Here is a 20,836-nt window from a genome sequence, read left to right on the forward strand (position 1 = left end):
GCCCCCCTCCCTCAATGGAGCCAGGCTGGAGAAAGAGCTGAGGAGGGATAGAGCTGAGGAGGGATAGAGCTGAGGAGGGATAGAAAGGCAGAGGAATTGGGAAAGAATTTGGGGGAATAAATGTGGGAAGGGGTGAGGGAAGAGCTTAGGAGGGGAGGAATCAGGAAGGAACTGAGAAGAGATAGAAAGATCAAGGACCTCAAGAGGAGGAAAAAGGGAGTTTGTTGGAAAGAGAGAGGGTAGAGAAAGACAAACAAAAAATAAGCAAAATAAGAAAACTACAAATTAAAATGAGCAATGTAAACAAATTTAGCTAAGTGAAAGTGAAAAAGAAGTTATTGGGATAAAAACCCATTTTACCTTAGCTCCTAAAAAAGTTTGGCTAGTGCCCAAGTTATTAGAAAAAACTTTTCTCCTCCCCTATGCTGGAAAAAAATTCTCTGCCAGTCTGAGTGGCTGTACTGACATTGCAGAACTGCACTCCCAGCCCATCATGGGACCCTGTGCTTCCTCCTAGCAGGTTTAACTACGTCTCTCAGACCTGGAGAGGAGACTGGCTGCAGGGAAACAAAACGTGAAACATCACTGGAATATAACTTGCACTCTGACACCCAAACAGCTTATAGGCTGAGGGAAGGGGATCTGTAACCAAGTAACAACAGGAAGCGAGCGGAGGGACACAGGAAGTGCTGCAGTCTACGTTTCAGTGATTACATAACGGCCTACAGGCAGTGAAAACGCACTTTTGTTTTCAAAGTATTTCGAAAATTCCTTTCTAATGAGACTGAAAGTCATTCCTAACTTCTCTTCAGACAGCTGAAAGGTTGGGGGTTGAGGAGGCAAGGGAAACCAAAACATCTGCAGAACAAGATGCTACGGAGTTGTAATAGTGATCAGCAAAGCAATACGACTTTGGGCATGCTAAGGGATGATCTTTTCATAAAGCCAAACAAACATTTTGCATTGGCTGTCAGTGACATGCAAAGTTAAATTTCCTGCACCCCGATGGTAAGGTGAGCTAGAGTAAGCTCACAACTCAGGACAGGTGGGGGAGAAACTCACTAAACAGACCCATCACTCACAGTACAGTTGGGCGAGGGAGCCGACCTTCTCACTGCTTTATTGTCTGGTGCCTGCCCAGCGCGGGAAGCGACAGGAGAATGTTAGGAAAGGCTTGTGGAGAAGCGCTGTGCCATGAAAAGATATGTGCAGCCCCCGCGCAACGAAAGGCCTGGCCTTCTGCTTCTAGTGGAGGCCCTTTGCAAACTTCTCTACAAAAAGCAGAAGACGTTACAACCTGAAGGGTCTGAACTCCCAAGGTCTTTTACCCATTCTGTGTCTATGACAAAAAAAAGTTTAGTAGCTCAGGCCCCAAGAGACAAACTCCTCGGTCATCTGGAAGGTCAACCACTTGTGATCAAGATATCGCAGCCACAGTGCCCTGGGTTCAGATACCGTGGATTTCAGAAGTTAAACAAGGTCAGGCCTGGACAGCACTTCATGGAAAGAACTCCATGGAACATAAATGCTGTAGAAAGTACTATTGGTGATTCAGAAAGGGGGCCACTCTTCTCTCTGATCCAGTACTGAACAAATAATGCATGTGACGCTCTCCCTTCCCTAGCTCCCTCCCCACATACTAAAGGGTTATAAAGAAATTCATCGCCAACTCTGTAGCTCGATGGCAGTTTGGCACGCTGCTGTGGGAGAAACCTGAGCCCGGTTTGGGCTCAGCTTCTGCTCCCTGGGCTGGCTAGGGATGTGGCAGAGGCAGTGTTTCACAGCCTCTGAAAGGAGGAGGAAAGCCCAGCCACCGCACAACAGTGTCGCTTATAGGCGAGATTCAGGGCAAACTGGGTTCCAAAGGAAGTCGCAGTATGTGACACCCCCCCTATCACGGACTGTCGCTGCACTGTCTGCGTTATGGAGGGTGAAAGGATGGGTGGAGAAAATAAAAATGGGGAAAAGTAGCTGTGAATGAAGGCTCACGGTATCGTAGGCCTAGATGGGGGCAGGTTCTGAGTGAGGCGGAAGCTTGAAAGACTGGGCCGCAGCTGCCGGCCACTACCTAGCTAGTGTCTGATGTGACAACAGACAATTCAGCTGATCTTCAGCTGGGAGCCATGGGTTCACTTTCGCTTCTCTTCCTTCTTTGGAGTTCTGTCACCTCTCTACATTTTACCCAAAGCTCTTCATGAGCTGGCAGACTTTAAACTGTTCTGGAAACATGTAAAAAGGCAGCTCTTTTTAGCGAAGCTTTTGCTTCAATTTGATTTTATGTTCTGCCTGTGCTGTTAGGGTAACATTGCTTGATGTTTTATTCTGTAATCCGCTTAGACTAAAGTGTTACATCGGCGGAATAGAAGAAGTTCAAATAATGAAATAAGCCAACCAACCAACCAACCTACCTTCCTCCTGCTGGAAATATTCAGGTTCGGTCTTTATGGCTTTCCTTCGCCGACGCTTCTGCCGGACCACGGCGAACCCTTTCCCGCTCTCCAGCTGCAGGTGGCAGTTCTTCCCGGCGGTCTGCTGCTGCTGCTTGCGCCACTGAGAAAGACAGAGAGAGGCATCTCCTCAGGCTGTGGGGTAACGCACGCTCGGCTGGCAGGGAGCCGCAATCTCTCACGCCTGACAGCGAGGCAGCTTCTCCTCCTTGTGGGGGCAGCTTGCAACTAGCGAGTGCAGCGCGCAGACTAAATCCCGATTTTCAAAAGAAACCCCCCCCCCCCACAGGGACTGTACCTTTGAAAAGTCAGGTCAAAGTACGCGAATTCAAACCAACCACGTAGCTCAGCTCTGCTTTGTTGGTTTGGGCGACTGCGACAGGAAAAATTAGCCCCTCGCGCTTTTGAAAAATGTCATGTACGCGTATCGTTTTCTCCTCCGTGGCGCTAAACAGGGCCCAAAGGAACATCCCTCTTTAATGCAGCTGAAAGCGCGTGCATCGTGAACCCTAGTGAGAAGGGCAGCATACAGGCAGGCTAAGTCACCCGGGCAAACCACTAGTTACCTGCGGGAGATGGGTTCGGCCACTGCTCTCTCCCCCATCCATATGCCCCTGAAATTGCCACACCTTTCCCCAAAGACCGGTTCCTTCTGGTCCAAAGTAGCTCTCTGCTATTCGCAGTTCTTTGCACTCCTGCTTTCCTCCTCTTTCAGCAACTCCTCCACCCCCCACCCCCACCTCTCGCTCTCCTTCCCCTCCGATGGCTTCAGTCGCTGGCTAACTGCTGAAGGAGAGACGAAAGCCTCCCAAAAGCATGACACGGAGCCCGAGTGCACCACCTCCGAGCCCTGTCTGAACCCCCCCCCCCCCCCCGTCAGAAGCGAAACGACACGTCTTTTACACCTGACAAGTCGGAGGCAGCCCTTACCAGGGAAATATTTGCCGAAGCTACATTGTTTTGCATTTATTGGTACCTCTGGTTAAGTGTGCAAAAAAAGGTATTCAGCACAACTCCCTGAGGGTTTGCTGGGCTGTGCTAAAATGCACAAAAAAAAAAAGGAAAGGAACCGGTGGGACTATTTAGTCAGCAACAGGAATGACATTCTGATCAGGATAAACAGCGTTAAAATACCATGGAATTCTGATTAGTGATCATGGGTCAGAACAGTATTTTTTTGCCCTTCGATACACATAGTCCCAACTCTAGGTGGTTTGGGTAGCATTTAGGGGTCAATTTTGGAACGATCTAACCACTTAATTTCAAGAGTTAGGCAGCTAGATCGGCCCCACTGAAAACTGAATGGGGCTGGTCGGCTAAATTTAGCTGCGAAAAAAAAAGAGCGGGTGGCCGGGGTTAGGTTGCGGGATAAAAGTGAAGCAGTTAGCTGATTGTCAGTGCTAGGCATCCAACTTAGGGACCCAAACGCGGTCACTGCAATAGCGGGCCTAAATCTAGGCAGCCTCCGGGACTGAACCAACCCTCCCCTTCCTGTGCCGCAGGATTTGCAGTTTCAGAGAAACAAAGCAGAAATCACCAAAACGCAACCGCCGCGCTGGGCCGGCCGGCCTCAGCCAGATCAATCCAAAAGAAGCTTTGCATCTGGAGGAAAAAAAAGGTTACAGGCCTAACCCCCCCCTGACTCACCTTCCTCTTGCAAGGACCTCTCCCCAGTCTGCTGGGCGCCTCCTCTGCTCCCTTTGCTTGGCATTTCAGTTTCTTTAGCACGCCCTTGGCCAGCCGCTCTTTGGATTTGCACCTCGCACTACTTCCCTCCTTTTTGATTCGGGTCTTCATCTTGATTTTCGTTTCGGTGTGGGCTCCCGGCACGTCTGCCGGGCGCCAGCCTGCTCTGCCATAGGAGGTGGAGCAGGCGAGGTCCTCCTCGTACTCCTCCTTCTCTATTTTCACTTTGCTCAAGTCCACTTCCTGAACAGAATGAAGGGCACTGGCCTCCGGGCCCTTCCGGAGGCTGTGCCGGCTGACAAAGACCTTGCCGCCACACACGTCGGCGTCCAAATCCTTCCTCGCTACAGGCTGCTCGTGCAGCTTTCTATGTCTTTGCTGACTAACTAAGGGGTGCTCATGGGATAAGTAAGTGGCTAACACTTTGTTTTTTGGCTTGGCATCTCCCTTAGGTTTCTGACTACAAGTCATCTTAGGTCCATCAGCCTGCATCAGAGTCTTCCCAACACAGGGATCACAGTCCAGTGCTTCAGACGGGGGGTTTGCACTAGGATTCTCTTTCTTCCCTTTTAGATGAGTACCAAGCATTCCTCCTACCTCTACGGCACTTGTCTGACTGAACAAAGGAGAAGCCTGTGGCACAGGAGCCAAGAGGGAGTGGCCGACAGCGTCCTTGGGTGACTTCAGCAGTGGCTCCCAGGCCCTGCCTTTTGCCGGTAGCTCCCGTTCCAGAGAAGAGGGCCTCGTCATTCGCTGCTGCACTTCCAGGCTCTTTTCACCAGTGGATTTTGGAGACGGGATACTGGTCTCGGTGGGGTGGATGCTGGGAAACGAGGGGTACTCGTTCACAGACACAGCAGCTTTGGGAAGAGTACCTTGATGTGCGTGTAGCTGTCCAGTAGCTGAGACCCCGCTTGACAAAGACGAGGTCGGATGGTACGGAGGCCAAGCCACTGGCAGAACCTGGGGACCGGAGGGTTTCCCACTGACTGGGCATTTGGGGTAAACAGTCCCATGCCCATGTGGATTCCATAAGGACAATTCCTTTGAAGAACAGACTGTGGTTCCAGAAGGGATTCGACCATGATGGAAGCGCCTGGCTGTCTGCTGCCCCTCTAAGATGGCCTGGCTGCCTTTCTTCCCACAGGTCACTGGATTCTTTGGTTCCCCCTGGTCAACAATCGAAATGGGCTCCTGCTTAGCAGCATGCCGCAAGTCACTGCTAAATCCCACAGTAGGATCCTTGTTGAGCAACAGGGAGGCAGGCACTGGACTGGCCACGCCCACATAGGTGCCAGGAATAGTGCTGATCAAGGCAGCAGAGCTTTTCACCCAGGCGCCTGAGGCACCCAATAGCTGCGAGGAGCCGGTGTCCCCGTTTCTCAGTAATTCTGGGAACATTACAAAGGGGGAAGGGGCCCGGAGCCCCGGTGCAACACTGCTGCTAGTGTAGTTCTGCGCGGCACGCAGCGAACCGCAGTCAGACTTTGACAATACCGTGGAAAGGATGGCCTTCCCACTGGTGTGGACAGGGGTTAATACTGGCATGGGAGGTGTTTTGCGCTGGTTGGGCGGCATAAGCTTCTGGCGCTTGGATTTGGAGGAGAGGTCAAGGGGCATTTCGTTGCAGTCCGGAGGGGAAACCATCTCACGTTCCAACTGTGGCGGGGATTTCAACGGAGAAAAGGAGCCAGCAACGCCCTCGGCGTGCTGATCAGAGGGGCACGGCGGCCTGCCGTACGTGCTGAGGCCTATGAGGGGAGCCGGGCTCCCACAGGACACTGGCAGAGCAGGATGGGGAGAGGACGTCTGCTTGGTAGTGGAAGGTAGAGAGGCATCTGCACAATTCATGGGAGGTGTGACACTATTGCTGCAGCTGGTTGAATGGGGTGGCATGGTGCCAGCAAGTCTGTTTATCTCCATGGAAACCACTTTGGAATCCGAAGTCAAGGGCCTGCCCACGGAGGAGGTGTAAGGGTAGGACCGCAGCTCTGGAGGTGCCATGATACTGGAGAGACACCTATCCTGCAGGTAAGCGGGCAGAACTGGGAGCGTGAATGTGGGCGCGACCCCCAGGGTGGTCACACCGAGAGGCTGTCTGCAGCTTGTAGGCGGGGGTATGTACACGAGGGGTTGGCTCTGAGTTAAAACTGTTCCGGGCTGAAAGGGCAGGGGCAGTTCTTGCACAGCGGGGCCCCGGGGGGTGGAGTAACAGACCCTGCTCATGCTGAAAGGGGTCAAAGTGCTGAAACTGGAAGACGCCACAGGGTGTGTACCCTCCAGTGGTTGCCCTGGAATTTGTACCCCAGAATTCAAGGCTGTCTTTTGTTTCCCAGAGCTCTCAGTCTCTGCACACTGGAGGCAAGCAGGTGGACCTTCCATCGGTTTCTCTGGGACCAGCGTCGGGGTCCTCGCTGCCTCCACCCTGCTATTCTCCAGGTCCGCAGTTCCTGAAAGCAACGCGTCGAGCATCCTGAGATCTCCCTTGTCTGTCAATGGTGCAGCTAACTTGCTGGTCTCTGGTGTTACTGGCTTGTCTGTCAGGGGATCCAGAGGTATCTCGTCTTTTCTGTGCCCAGCTTTCTCCTCCACGCTTCCATCTTCATCCTGCATCCGGACATCAATGCAGTTCTTCACTGGTGTGAGCTCCGCCTGAAACAAACAAAAGAGGCGAAGTTAGCAAAAATAGCCAAGCCTTGGACCTGGCTGCTAGGCCAAGTCACATCTCCTATTTTCTACTTTGTCATGAGTTTTCACAAAGCAAAACACTACAGAGCTGGTTATTCGCTTGAGGAGAATAAACCAAGAGAAAGAAAAAAGGTAAAATAGGTTAATTCTTACAAACTAGAATTCCAAGGCCTTGCTGGCAGTCCAGTAGTGTTCAGAGGTCGTCAACTGGGAGATCTCAGTTCAGTTATCAGGAAAGGCTCCTGCATTTCAGGCCAGTCAAGGTTACAAGAACTGCAAAAGCAGCTGTGACAGTTCACTTTTCAACCCTGGGAGCCGTTCTTGACCGTTAGTTAACAAAAAAAAAAAGTGTTCAGCACTCAGAATTACCAGGCTATCGGATACCAAAATCAGGGTGAACTTATTAGTTTTCAGCAAGAGGCTCTGATTCCTCAGCGTCAGTACAACTGACCTTGAATGCCATTTTGGGCACGTATCACAAATTCTCACAACAGCTAAGAAAATAAGAGCTAAAGTATGGACAACTCTCAAGGCAACATCTACTGGGTGATGCCAAGGCTGTCCTGGAAGTAACTCTTGTGAGAACTGATAGCTGCTCTCAGCCTCAGGAGGTCTCTTCAAAACCCAGCCCCGGGAAGGAAAGCAGGAAGGTCATATGGCTACCATAGCTTTGTCACAAGTCCTCCTGCTTAGCCAACATGTCCTGCTTTTGTAAGTGCAGTAATAACTAGAAACCCCAGAGGAAATGCAGGTGCTTACCATAGCTGGGTCTATCTGGCAGGCTATGTGCCTGAATTGAGGCAGTGGGTTGGGGATGGTGCAAAACCATCCGGAAAGGCTGCAGGGTGAACTAGAAGGCCAGAGGTTTAGGAAGCAGCCATGCTAGTATTGGTAGCCATTTAGATTAGTACAAAGCTTTGAGGTCAAAAGGAAGGGAGAGGGGCCGGGGATAAATTATCTAAGAGAGTGAAGTACAAAAGGTGCAAAACGACAAAGACTGTATTGGACAAGAAGCAATACCCTACAGGTGGTCACGCTGTATGGCTGGCAGCTGGGAAATATCCTTGGCAATACAGACTGTTAAAAACTGGGTAGACTGGATGAGTCAATTGGCCTTTTTCTGCCGTCATCTACTATGTTACAACGTGCAGCTGTGCCCCCCAGCTGGGCACAGCTGCAGGAAGGCAATGATTTTGTATGGTTAAGAATAGAATCTTTGAGGAATCTTTGAGGACTGGGACAGGATATTGACCTTAACAGAATAGATGTGCATGGAAGGGGGGAGGGATCTAGGTGTATCTTGTGGAGATATTATGTTTTGTCTTGTAGTTTGGCGAGTTGAGCAATTGTACTTTCGACACTGTGATTCCACTGTAATCCTGGCATAAAAAAAGTTTAATGAAAGATTAAAATTTAAATAAAAAGAATAGAGGACCCAATGGGAGCTGCAGGAGAGGGAAGACACAGGCCTCGGAAGAAAAAGTGGTACAAAAAAAGAAAGAAGGAAGGAGGAGAGGAATGAGTTGAACTTCCTGCTGTGGAAGCCAGACCTGTTTGCTTTCCCTGGTTTTCTGTTTCACAGAGACCCAGCATGCCCGGGCCTGACAGCTCAGCAGTCAAAGCAGCACTGCCGTATAATGACATATCCCTAAAAAGATGGGAAAATGCCTTCACTAGCCTCTGCGACTTTTTTTTTGTTTTGCATTATTATTATTATTATTTATTTTTTTTTATCTGCAGCATTGTTTCTCTTCCCGGTAAGTCTCATTTGGGGGTAGGGTTGCCACAAGGTTTTCTAGGTTTTAGAATCTTTATATCAACACTGTCCTTATACCCCTTTGCTCCATTCTTCAATCAAGGGAATCTTCTACTCCATACTACAAGAGAATAATTACCAGTTGGGGGAATCAGGAATGCAAAGGGTGGTCCATCAAAATCAGTCTTACAAGTATTTTTCTGGAACTCGGTATTACCATAGAATGAAAGAGCTGCTAGATCAGGGGTGGCCAACTCCGGTCCTCAAGAGCCACAAATAGGCCAGATGTTTAGGATATCCATAATAAGTCTGCATGAGAGAGATTTGTTTACAATGGAGGCAGTGCCTGCAAATCTCTCTCGTGCATACTCATTGGGGATCTCCTGAAAAGCAGGCCTGTTTGTGGCTCTTGAGGAGCAGAATTGGCCACCCCTGTGCTAGATTATTCACCCAAAGGAGAAGAGTTCAGATTCAGCCAAGTTCACCCAGATAATAGCAACCCTCTTTCCCCTCTCTTTAACGACCCCAGCAATCTATCTATCAATATGCATGTAAATATATATATATGGCCCCATCTGGTCCCGAAGCTCTCTGGTTTTCTGTGGCCCTGCTGACAGCCCCGTGTCCACTGGTCTCGCAGCAAAGCATACGAGCATAGGTTGGAACTTATGAGCATGCGTGTATGAGTATGTGTATAACAGGGAACTTGCGTGCATAGAGTCCGATCTACGTACCTAGCTCACCGAGTACACATGGTAAGTTCTGAGCTATGTGTGTCCTTTGTAAAGTATGTGATTACACTCCTCGGTGGTCAGCAGGGTACAAATCAGCTCTCATGCACACTCCAACATCCTCTGAGAAGCATAGGCGTGTGCTCTCTAAGATATGGGAACACCTCAGAACCAGAGAGACCAGATGGAGCCTCAGTGGTAGGTGGCCTGGAAAAGGGGACTGCAGAGCTGGAGAGAAGTAGTCAGATGTGGGAGAGGGGGGGGGGGGGTGGATATAGCAAAATTCTTTGGATAGCGTCAGAGCAGGGGGGTTCTAACTGAGAATGGTAAAGTAGCAAATATCTTAATGGGAAGGGAGCTAGAATGTGCTGGAAGCGAGTACTGGGCTCACGCTAGCAAAGGGTCGAGTGTGCTGGGGGTCGAGCTCAGGAAGGGAGAGAAAGGAAAATTGGTTCTTACTTGCTAGTTTGGTTTTGTTTTTTTTTTTTTAACAGCATGGGCAGGGGAATGATCTTCCCTGCCAAAGACCCGAGGAATGAAACTTCCCGGGGTTAGACAGCCAGCAAGGGGGAGTGACTGGACCATCAGTATTGCCCCAAAGGGTCACCGGGAAAATGGGGAGCCTAGGCTGACGAATCAAGGGGCAAGCCCCCCTAGGCCCCCAGCAGAACGAGGAAACAGAGCTGTCTCCGAGACAACAAACAGAGAAATTCTTTCAAACTTTCTTTTTTTTTTCAAATTATCAATAAAAGATAATACTTGCTTGATCCTGAGACTAATAATAAGAACAAAGTCCCTACAGGGAGAAGAAATTAAGAAGAAGGGGAACCACAGGTTCAGCTGCCTGCATCTGCAAGAGACAGACAAATACTGAAGGGGTGCAGGGTAAGTTCTGTCCTGATATAGGATACCCTTTCAGTTTTGGTCTGTCTCCATCTGCTGGACAGGAGGCTCAACCCACGGTCTGGACTGATCCGGGTACATACAGGAAAAGAGTTCTTGGCTCAGGCTGATGAGGGGTTGGAGAGTGCCGGGGGTGGATTAGGAAGGGAGGGGGAGAAAATTATTGGATTAGGCTGGGGGGGGGGGGGGGGTCGGAGTGTGTTGGGGTGGACTAGGAAGGGTGGAAGAGTGTGCTGGGTTTGGGTTGGGAAGGAATGTGCTGGACTCTGGCTTGGGGAGGGGGAGGGGGTTGTGGCCTGCGGGGGAATTTCCTTCTTCCCCCCCCCCCCTCAAATCTATGCATCATCCTCTGTTGTTCAGTCACCCCATCTGCAAGAAATCCAAGCTGAATGATACAGACAGGATGGCATCATCATGGGAACTCACCTTAGAGAGGCCACTGCTTACACAACATTCCTGAGTACTCAGACATTCAGAGCTGCCAGTCTTGGACTCCTCATCAGACAAAGATGTTCTTCTACAACAAGGAACAAACAAACAATCCACTTAAACTATATGCACACCCTATATATTTATATGGGCTCACTAGCCATCATGTCTGCAACTCCTAAACAAATTCCAGTGGAGCAGTCCAAACAGAGAGTGAAACAGAGTCCATCTCTGGCCAGCCAACCACGATCGATGTCACAAAGGAGGTGGCTTAAGAGAGCTGCTGATGTCACAATGACACGAAGCAACGCAGTCTAAAGCAGCCACGACAGGGTTAAGATGTCACTCCTTGGAACACAAAATGTCATTCCCATAATGCCTGCCCATTAAAGCTGTACTACCAAAACCATTTTTCAATAATTCCTTTGACAGTTAAAGCAAGTTTTTAAGATGCATGAGTGCCCATGGGGGAGGGAAGCAAGGGGGTTTCATTTGCTCATCTGCCCCGGATTTTAATGACCAGTTGTTTTGTAACTATTTCTATGATTTTGTTAATGTTCTGCTTTCTATTGTATTCCCAAGAAGGTATTTCTGTTTCAATCAGCAGTACTAACTAGAGTCTTCAAAATATTAGCTTGTCTATTCCTCTTTGATCGTATTAATACATCTTTCTTTTCTGCCAATATTTTGGAACTAAAAAGGTGTGCCCATTTCCTTAAGGCCATGCTGCCTGTTAAATGACTCCTGCCTGTATTCACTCTTCGAATATGCCACAAAAAAATTCTTTATAAAGGGGCCTGTATGAGGGTTCTGATAAAGATCAGCACAGCACCACCCTCACATATTTACAACTGTCTTGGGGACCCCCCCAAGACAGTCCGATTTCCGGGATATCCACAATGAATATGCAAGGGATACATTTGAAGACACTGGAGACACGACATCTATAAACATTTCTCCTGCATTGTGGATATCCCAAAAAACGGACTGGCTATCAAATCAACAGGACAGGTTTTGGAAGGCCTGACTTATATTTCTAATTTATGAGAGGCTATCAAAGTCTTTAAGCAATTAACAGCCCCTCGGAAATAAAACATAACTGGAACAAAAAATGAGAACACTTGAAGACTGTTTCTTTTATAGCACTGTTCCTTTAAAGTTTTTTATAGCTCCTCCCATTTCCCTCCTCAGCTCCTCCCACCATTATGAATCATATATGAGGGTGCTGCTGTGTTGTTCTACGTCAGAACCCCATGCTGGAATCACATGCAAAGCATGAACATAACAGAAAAAAACCCCGCAGAATTTAATGCCCCTCCCACCCCAAAATGTCCAACATTAAAACAAAGCACAATAGGCTGAAAAAGATAAGGAATAACTAGAAGAAGTAGTGAAGTCAAAAAAGAGCAAACAGGAATAAGCCAGTGCTGCTGGTTCAAACACAGAGTTTAAGAGGTTAAGGAGTTTCCAAAAGTAATTTTTGGCTTTGCAACTCATGAAATAGAGAGTCATCCTCAATTCCTTCTCAGGGAAAAATCAAAGGGCAAGCAGTACATTATTCTCTGCATACACACATCTGAATATCTAATATGGATCTAACTCTCTCTCATCTGTACAGCACATAGGAATAAAAAAGAAATTGAGAGCTACAAAGGCCCTGCTTCCCATTGGGACTCATTGGGAGCTTGAGTAAACTATAACAACTAATGAAATTTAGGAACTGCAGGGGATAATACGCTCGTAGAAAAGAGCATCTTGCATCCACCTGAGGAGGCGTGGCCTAGTGCTTGGAGCAATGGGCTAAGAAGCGGAGTTCAAATCCCACTCCCCCCGCTGACACTCCTTTGTGACCTTGGGTAAGTTACGTTATCTCCCATTGCCTCTTGTCCCCACTTAGAGTATAAGCTCTTTAAGGCAAGGACTTATTGTACCTGAAAATCAATGAGCCAGTAAGTCACCTTTAGCATTATTTGGATGGGTGGGCTACAAAAAAAATCCTGAAGTTATTAGTCAGATAGGTGATCCAGCAGCTCCACTGCCCTTCTTGCTGGACAGATCCACACAGCTTCACTAGCAAAATGCAACTCAAACGCAATGCCGGAGAACAAGCAAATGATGGGGGAGCTAGGCACGCTTGAGCCTTGGATACTTGGAAGGCATGTTTAAAAAAAAAAAAAGGCAGAAGGCTTCAGCACCTGAGAAAAGCAGAAATCTTTCAGAAAGCGTGCACTTAAATCTTTGGCAATCTAATAATTCATTATGGAAGCCAGAGATGAGCATTCATTTCTAATTCAGGCCAGGCTTGTGCATACTACGGAGTCAGTTTTACAAATAGCCCTAGATAGTTGCTCGGCGCATAGGCAATTTTAGTGCGCGTACTTGCAGCTAACTTACCTGGGCAGTTTCTCTTCGAGCATCAGCCAGCGTGAAGTGCGCGTGCTACAAGTGCCTGCTGTACTCTCACACCTGCTATCTGCGGGGATGGCCAGGGAGGGGATAAACACCACGAGTGCTTTTGGAAATCCCATGAGTGCCTGCTGTTTTACTTCCCCATCTGATTGCCCTCCCCTCGGCAACACCTCTTGCTAAAAAGCGATGCACACAGTAGATGTCCATGCATACTTTCGCCAGACAGCCACCCAGGTAAATCGCACTTCATCTGGGTACACGGCTATGAAATTGCCCTCACTGTGTTAAAGTGTTTCACTCTGAACTGATCTCATTGCAGGCACCGTCTAAAGTTGGATAGAATCCTCCAGTCCCCGAAGAGAAATGCCGTTATCAGCCAGACAGGATCAGGGCCCCCACACAATACTGCAAAAAGGCTCCAAACCAATCAGCACGTCCCCTGTATGTTTTAAAGATACGCAAACATAAATCATAAATCTCTCTCTATGTATTACAGAAACTAAACAAAGCTTGAGGCAAGGATGGGCAAACTCCAGCCTGTGGGCCAGACCGAGCCCTCCTCTCCCTTTCTCATGGCCCATCTACCCAGAATGCGTTCTGCATTGCATCCAGTCTGCTGACGCACCCACCCAACTTCATCAGCGAGGACTCAATGTCTGGGGTAGGGGTCCTGGGGGCTGGCAGAGAAACTCTGGAATCAGGAAGGGGGTCCCTAAAGTCTAGCTGAGGGGAGTATTAGGTCAGGGAGGGGAAGCCTGGGTCTGGCCCAGGAGAATGCTGGGGACCCCTTCTGCTCTCTTTCGAAAACTACCTTCCTTATGGTCCTTGGCAGTTGTGTGTCTCAAGACACATCCCTACCATGCAGACCATTCATCAGGACTTTGGAATCTTCCAGTTTAAGGGCCTGATTCACCAGGGCATTTCTCCTATTTTGTGTCTATGAGAAAATGGCTTGATGGATCAGGCCCTACGATTCCAAAGGATCTTGTTAATTAAACGTGAGCAGGTTGTCCTGCTAGACTCCATTATAAAGTGTCTTACTCAGGCCCGAAGGCTAACAGAATTTCAAGAGTTGTGTTAAAAGAACATTTACAGTAAATTTAAAAGGGTCTTCATCTCTTCGTGTGTACAATAAAGGTCACATCCAGCAATGAATCTACCTAGAACCTATAACAGCTTTATGGAGATGTAGATATGCACCACTCAGGGCAATGGACTGATTAATCAAACATGCAGACAGGCTGGTAAAATGACCCCTCTGCCACTGGTGAACGTAGTTCTTTTTCACAAACCAGAAGCATCAATTTATGCTACACTGATACACTGCTCCCTGCTCTCTTTCGGGACGATACAGTAAAGTCCGCGGGAGAGCGGGCGAACGCCAGCTCTCCCGGCGCGAACACAGGCCACTCTCCTGTGCACACGATTCAGTATGCAAATTAGGCCCGGCGGTAAAAATAGGTAAAAAGAGGCGCTAGGGACGCGCTAGGACCGGAGCGGCGGCTGTCAGCGGGTTTGACAGCCGACGCTCAATTTTGCCGGCGTCGGTTCTCGAGCCCGCCGACAGCCACGGGTTTGGAAACCGGACGCCGGCAAAATTGAGCGCCCGGTTTTCGACCCGTGAACCGCCTTCAATTTTTTTTTTTTTTTTTAACTTTTGGTAATTTTCGGGACCTCCGACTTAATATCGCCATGATATTAAGTTGGAGGGTGCACAGAAAAGCAGTTTTTACTGCTTTTCTGTGCACTTTCCCGGTGCCCGAAGAAATTAGCGCCTACCTTTGGGTAGGCGCTAATTTCCGAAAGTAAAATGTGCGGCTTGGCTGCACATTTTCCTTTCTGAATCTTGCGGGCATACCTAATAGGGCCATCAACATGCATTTGCATGTTGCGGGCGCTATTAGGTTTGGGGGGGGGGGGTTGGACGCGCGTTTTCGACCCCTTACTGAATAAGGGGTAATGCTAGCGCGTCAAAAAAGCACGTCCAATCGAGGGTTAACAGTGCGCGCCGGAGCGCACTGTACTGTATTGGCTCATTTGTCTGTAGAGATGGTCATCTGCCCACAAGTTAAACACAGCAGTGTCAACCCATCGCCAAGCTACTTGAAAAAGAGCCAAGAAAGCATGGGGTAAAAATGACAATTTTCTAAGACTAACGAATATTTCAAGATACCGCAAGCTTTGGAGACTACTAAAGGTCCCTATCCTAGTCGTCATCGTCCCCCCCGAGGAATTGAATGGAATGAAAGCTGACATCTTTAACCATTCATTAGCCTTATAAAAGATCATTTAACTCATTTTGTGTGTTTAGTGCTTTGCTCTGAATGTTCCCTGCCCCTCCTGACAGGTGCCAGAGGGGTGGCGGGCTGTTTCCAGCGCTGTTGCATTGCTCCCTTTTTCCCCCTCACCGTGCGTTGGAATCCAACAGCGCTGGAAGATGGCCATCCAAAACAAAGACGCTTTCTGGAGGAACTCCCAAAAAAAAAAATATAATAGTGCAAAGGAGGAGATACGTTTTGGGGCAGTGGTTCACCAAAAGCAGCCGTCTTAATGGGCCAAGGGTTATTTCTGCAATGTTCTACGCATGTTGTGACGCCCGGTGATTTGCACTGGCATTGGCTTCAAAAAACTATAACTGAGCAAGAGGCACTCTAACAGGAAGCCTTGCAGCACGAGGCCATGCTGAAACCAAATCGAGATCCAATCCACCGCTAAGCACAGCCTTGAACGGGCCCTACTGGTTTACTACTTAGGTTTCTGAAGTAACTGAAAAATCCAGCCATCTTTTTTTTTTGCACTGCTCCATGTTAAGAGAGAGCCGAAAGCTTTCCTTTTGGTAGTTCAGATACTTATTTCTCAATAGTGAACGATGTATTCATTACCGGGACCTTAAAAAAAATATATCTTTTTAGATGCAATTATTTCTTAATTCAATCAAGACAAATTATGCCTGTTACACTTAAGACATTATAAACCTTCTCACATAGCTGAAATCAAGAAGCTTTCAGCTTTGCACCTCCCAACATACCTGTGATAAGACAGTAAAGCATTGCCTACCATCCCTACAAAACCAAACTTTTATACATGGCTGACTTTCTTTCTGCAAACAGCTCATGAAGATCACAACTGCCCTAACCAAAAATTTGTCGCTCTCTCTGGTTCACCACTATCTTCCTCAGTACTTGATATTCCTTGTACATAAGGCTCTGGTCAATCTGTACATCGTATTATTCGCCCAGCTTCAGATCCTGTGGTTATCCTCTTCCCTACCATGCTAGGTGCATGACCCCCTGGAAGTCTGAGCTGGCGAGCTCTGCAAGCCAGGCCACAAGCAACAGGAACTGCCTGCAAGGATCACCACTGAGAAATAACCAAGCCCCCATGTGCCTGCAGGAAAGACAAATCGGTTGAACAGATTTGGTTTGCTTCTTCAGCAGGAAGGAGGATTGCTCTCGGGTTGTTTGCAGACCCACGCACGTCGGTTTTCACTGAAGGCTCTGGCCGAGGTGAACTATGGTTCTCACCTGTCCTCGCTGATGCCGCACATCCGGATACGGTCGCCGCTGGTCCAGTTGTGCACACCGCTGTAGAGCGGTGCCGCTGAGATCATGACAGGCACTCACTGGCAAGGACCTGCTGAGGCTCCGTCTGACCCCACCTCAGTGATGTCACCTGCAAAATGGACACATATGAAGAAGCAGTTTTTTGTTCATTAGATGCCTTTTCATTTGATGACTCAATGTTATAACTAGCAGGAAAAAAAGGTGATATGGCCTCTGTACAGGCCATTTGTGTACGGTTCTAGAGGATATAAGCAAGGTCGAAACAGTCCAGAAAAAGGCTAGCAAAATGGGGCAGGGCCTCCACCAAAATCCATACAAGCTGAGACTTAAGGCCCTAAACATGTCTACATATTTAGGTCCATTTTTGGGGGGTATATTAAAAAAAAATGAATGCAGAGGGATGTTTAACAGGCAGCATGGCCTTAAGGAAAGGGAAACACCTCTTTAGTTCCAAAGAAAATAGAGACAGGCAGGCCCAGATGTAGACATAGGCAACTGCCTGGAGTGCCAAATTTTCAAGGCACCAAATGTCCAGCCAAAGAGGTGCTGGCTTCTGCTTGACACAGAGCCATGTGCTGGCCCAGTTTCCAAGGGGTGCCACCATGGCACTCTGCCTACGGATGCCAAAATCTTAAATCCAGCCCTGGGGGCAGGGGTGATATGATAGAGACATTCAAAGATCTCAGTTATCAATAATGCACAGGCAAACCTTTTTCAGAGGAAGGAATGCTCTAGAACGCTATTTCTCAATCACTGGTCGTGGAGTGGCAGCAGTCCCTAGCAGCATTTTTCTTTTTGCAGACCTGCAGAGAGGCAGTTATTGCAGGAGGAAGCAGACCCGCACAGCCGTCGCCCAGGTACCGGTACCCACCCAAGTCGCCTGCGGCTTTGAGCGGCACAATTCTCTACTGCTCTAAACTACTGGGTCAGAACGTCCTGATGGCGGTTTCACTGCAGATCCCACCACCACCACTGCACACTGCTGCTTCTAGGTGCAGGGGCAGCCTGCTGGGCACTCTCCGGCTCTTCACTGGCGCTGAACAGCTGATCGGGCCGGCCAACCAAACATGACCAGCGGGATCAGACTGCCCTCACTCTGGCTCTGGAAATAAACAGAAAAATATCCAACAGCGCTAGACCCCTTAAAGGGGCAGCACCTAGCCCCGCTGCGCCAGCATAAGTATTTCAGCCCCTGGCTGCACTATCCTCTGAAATGAGGAAATCTAATTCCCCTGCCCCCCGATGGGTACAAGAAGCACAGCTCCTCTATCATAATACTTGTAATTAAAACATTGGGGGGGGGGGGGGGGGGAATGAGTGTATGCACACTTCTCCACTGCACTTTAGCCACGGAGAGGAGCCCTGTGCGCCTCCTCCCCCACTCTTCTTGAACCTCCCCCAAATCTACCAGCCAGCCCCCATCAATTTAGGTCAGCTAACCAGTCCCTGGCATCAAAACACTGTTCTAGAACAAGAGAAACTATTTTATCCTAGAACAAGCGGTCACAGTGCAAGGCTTCAATGGGACAGAGTCAGGAGTAGCATCAGGATAATATTTTTTTCACAGAAAGGCTAGTGGATGCATGGAAAGGCCTCACAGTAGAAAAATAATGGTTACAGAATTCAAGCAAGCAAGCTAGTTGGAATGAAGTGAAGAGAAAGTCAAATATCAACTATGGTCTATCGCATGGCCCCAGGAATGGGCAGACTAGATGGACCTTATGGTCCTTATCTGCCCTCATATTCTGTGCTTCTATGTTTAGAACAATCAGCTTTGCTACAAACTTCTTGGAGAGACAATTCTGGGAGACATTATCCAGAGCAGAATTTAGAAAGGCAATCTCCCTCCAGGCAAAAACAAGGTTACAATATAACCCTTGTATTCAGTTAAATTTTAGTCCTCGGAAATCCATAAATTCCATGTATACAAATCTGGAAATATTCTCATTAAGAAAAAAGATGTTTGGATGGCAATTATTTTCACCTTCTTATTTCCAAGAGTTTTTTATTTATTTATTTTTTTAAGTTAAAACAATCTAGATGGAGGTTAAAGTTTCTTTATTTTTCTAGCAAAAACAACCAATGCATGGTGCAAACGTTGTGATACTGGCATTAAGCATCTGCATATTACCAAAATATGTAAATTTAAACCCTAGTACATTTTGTTTCAAGTCCTTTTTTGACAGGATCTTAAAACTTTCCCAGTAAGAAAGCTGTAACGGTTTGGTGCTTTTGACATTTGAACACTTTAAACCTTAATCCCAGTAAGGGAGGAGAACATTTTGCAATATAAACTAGATCACAGATCTTTTTCTATCATGGAAAGAAGTTGCACTTCTGAACACTCACATACGTATTTGCATATGATCATCAACTTAATGAATAAAATTAACCTAACAATTGGGCTCCACGGGCATCCACTGCATCTTGTATCTCAAATAACCAGTTCTCCGTAAACTGCTGAATTCCCACTTTATACTGCACGTTAAGGATCACATGTGCATGTTCCAGGTTTCAGGATTAAAAGTTTCCATATTAAGAAGACATCGTGACATATATCAGATCAATACAAGGCATGAACTGGAGAGAGAGAAAACGTTAATCCCGAGCAAAAGAAGAAAAGAAAAGAAACCCAAAACAAGAGGAAAACTTGCGTGCGCTGAGAAGCGAAAGCCCAGCAGCGCTGGCTGGGGAAGGCTCCAGCACTCGGCGCAGAGAGAGCGGCAGAAAGTGGGTAAACATCACCCGGCGGAGATCTGCCAGCAGCACCTCCGGAAGCAGCGAGCCCTCCGGGGTCCGGGACTCAGTACACGTGCCCCCCAGCCGGCCGCATGTGACAAGGGAGGGCCAGAAAACACTCCCCAACAGGCAACCTCTCCCCCCCACCCCCCGGCTGCCCCACGTCCCGAGCATCAACACTCCCCCCCCCCCCCTCCCAACACACACACACAAACACACCCAAACCCCCTCCCTTCCTCCCTCCCTCCAAAGCGATCCCCGGACAAGTGATTCGCAACAACCGCAGGAAAATAATCTCTCCCCCCCTTCCATCCACCCCGGGTTGCACAGTGGGGATGAGCAGAGAACTCCCTCCTTCAGGTGAGGAAGGGGGATGCTGCTGCTGCTGCAGTCTCTGGGCACTACCTTCCCCGGGACATCCCCCTTCCTGATCCCCGGCTCCTTCCCCTCCCCCCCCTCCCCAAGGAGGGGCACGGACACACGGACGGATCTCGCCGCGATCTGGGCAATACAAGCTGGTAGTAGCGCCCGGTGTGCAAGATGGGCATGAGCACACGTCCCCCTCCCGTTTCCATGGAGACCCCCCGCCCGAGGGTGGGAGAGAGGAAGGCAGCGGGGGAGGCGGAGAGGCAACGAGTCCATTTCCTCCCCCCCTCAAAAAAAAAAAATTACACCGAGAAATCGATACCTAAACTGGCGGAGAGAAGCGAGCACGGTCTCCCTTCCTTCCCTCCCCCCCCCCCCAGCGCCAGTGGAGAGCCAGGGCCGAGGGTCCCTCCCCGGGGCAGCAGCTGCAGCGCTCTGCGCGGCCGGTCGGTCGCGGCCGGCCAGCCCCCGGGGGTTTAAATGTCCTGAGCGAGCGAGCGGGCGCGGACACGGGAGAGGACGGGGATCGGGGTGGTGGTGGGGGGGGGGGAGGCTCCGAGGAAGGGGGGGGGGGCACAGACACGCACCTGTTCTCGATCCTCTTCGGCCGGCTGGGGAGGCTCGGGCCGCCCCCTTCCCTGCCCGCCGCAGGTCGGACTCTCCAAGCTGGCGAGAGGAGGTTCGGCGGAGACACTGGGAAAGAAGAGAGAGAGAGAGAGGAGCAGGGGGGGGGGTGAGTGAGGGGAGAGAGAGAGAGAGAGGGCGAGCGAAAGCTAGTGTCGCTCTGGGGGCGTGACGGGAAGTGTAGTCCCGCAGTCGCGACACCCCCGCAGCCGCAGAGGCAGGGCGAGGCCGCCGGGAAACTACGATTCCCACAGTGCACCAGGTGCGCAAAACGAGGAAAAAAAAAAAGCAGCCCAGGGAGAGACCCAGAGGGGGAGGGAGGGAGAAGGACAGGGGATCGCGGCGCAGCCGATGCCTCTGTTCCGCAAAGAGTAGATTCGGAAGGGAAAAGGTGAATATAAATACTCCCCCCACCCCCAAACTCCTGCCTCTGCACTCCCACAGGGGAAATAAAATACCAGCAGCGGGGAAGCATCTAAAGAGGGATCTCTCAAA

The 20,836-nt window shown here is 49.2% G+C and overlaps 1 protein-coding gene across 4 annotated transcripts in view; it reads right to left on the bottom strand.

Moving 5' to 3' along the window:
* The window catches only part of BCORL1 (BCL6 corepressor like 1), a 68,400-nt gene extending 47,962 nt beyond the window's left edge, over window positions 1–20,438 (bottom strand). For 2 of the 4 annotated variants that reach the window (XM_029607408.1, XM_029607406.1), the window contains exons 1-5: window positions 20,305–20,438; window positions 16,574–16,721; window positions 10,638–10,728; window positions 4,095–6,785; window positions 2,409–2,550 (exon numbers count right to left, since the gene is read on the bottom strand). In XM_029607408.1, the coding sequence (XP_029463268.1) occupies window positions 2,409–2,550; window positions 4,095–6,785; window positions 10,638–10,728; window positions 16,574–16,659 (3,010 nt within the window). In that variant the 5' untranslated portion in view covers window positions 16,660–16,721; window positions 20,305–20,438. Of the gene's footprint in view, window positions 1–2,408; window positions 2,551–4,094; window positions 6,786–6,974; window positions 7,130–10,637; window positions 10,729–16,573; window positions 16,722–17,321; window positions 17,416–20,304 lie in introns of those variants that run through there. The other 2 variants (XM_029607407.1, XM_029607409.1) reach the window with 2 other exon arrangements.
* Window positions 20,439–20,836: the final 398 nt, after the last annotated feature.

This window comes from Rhinatrema bivittatum, chromosome 6 (genome assembly GCF_901001135.1).
Source record: "Rhinatrema bivittatum chromosome 6, aRhiBiv1.1, whole genome shotgun sequence".
Taxonomy (NCBI): domain Eukaryota; kingdom Metazoa; phylum Chordata; class Amphibia; order Gymnophiona; family Rhinatrematidae; genus Rhinatrema; species Rhinatrema bivittatum.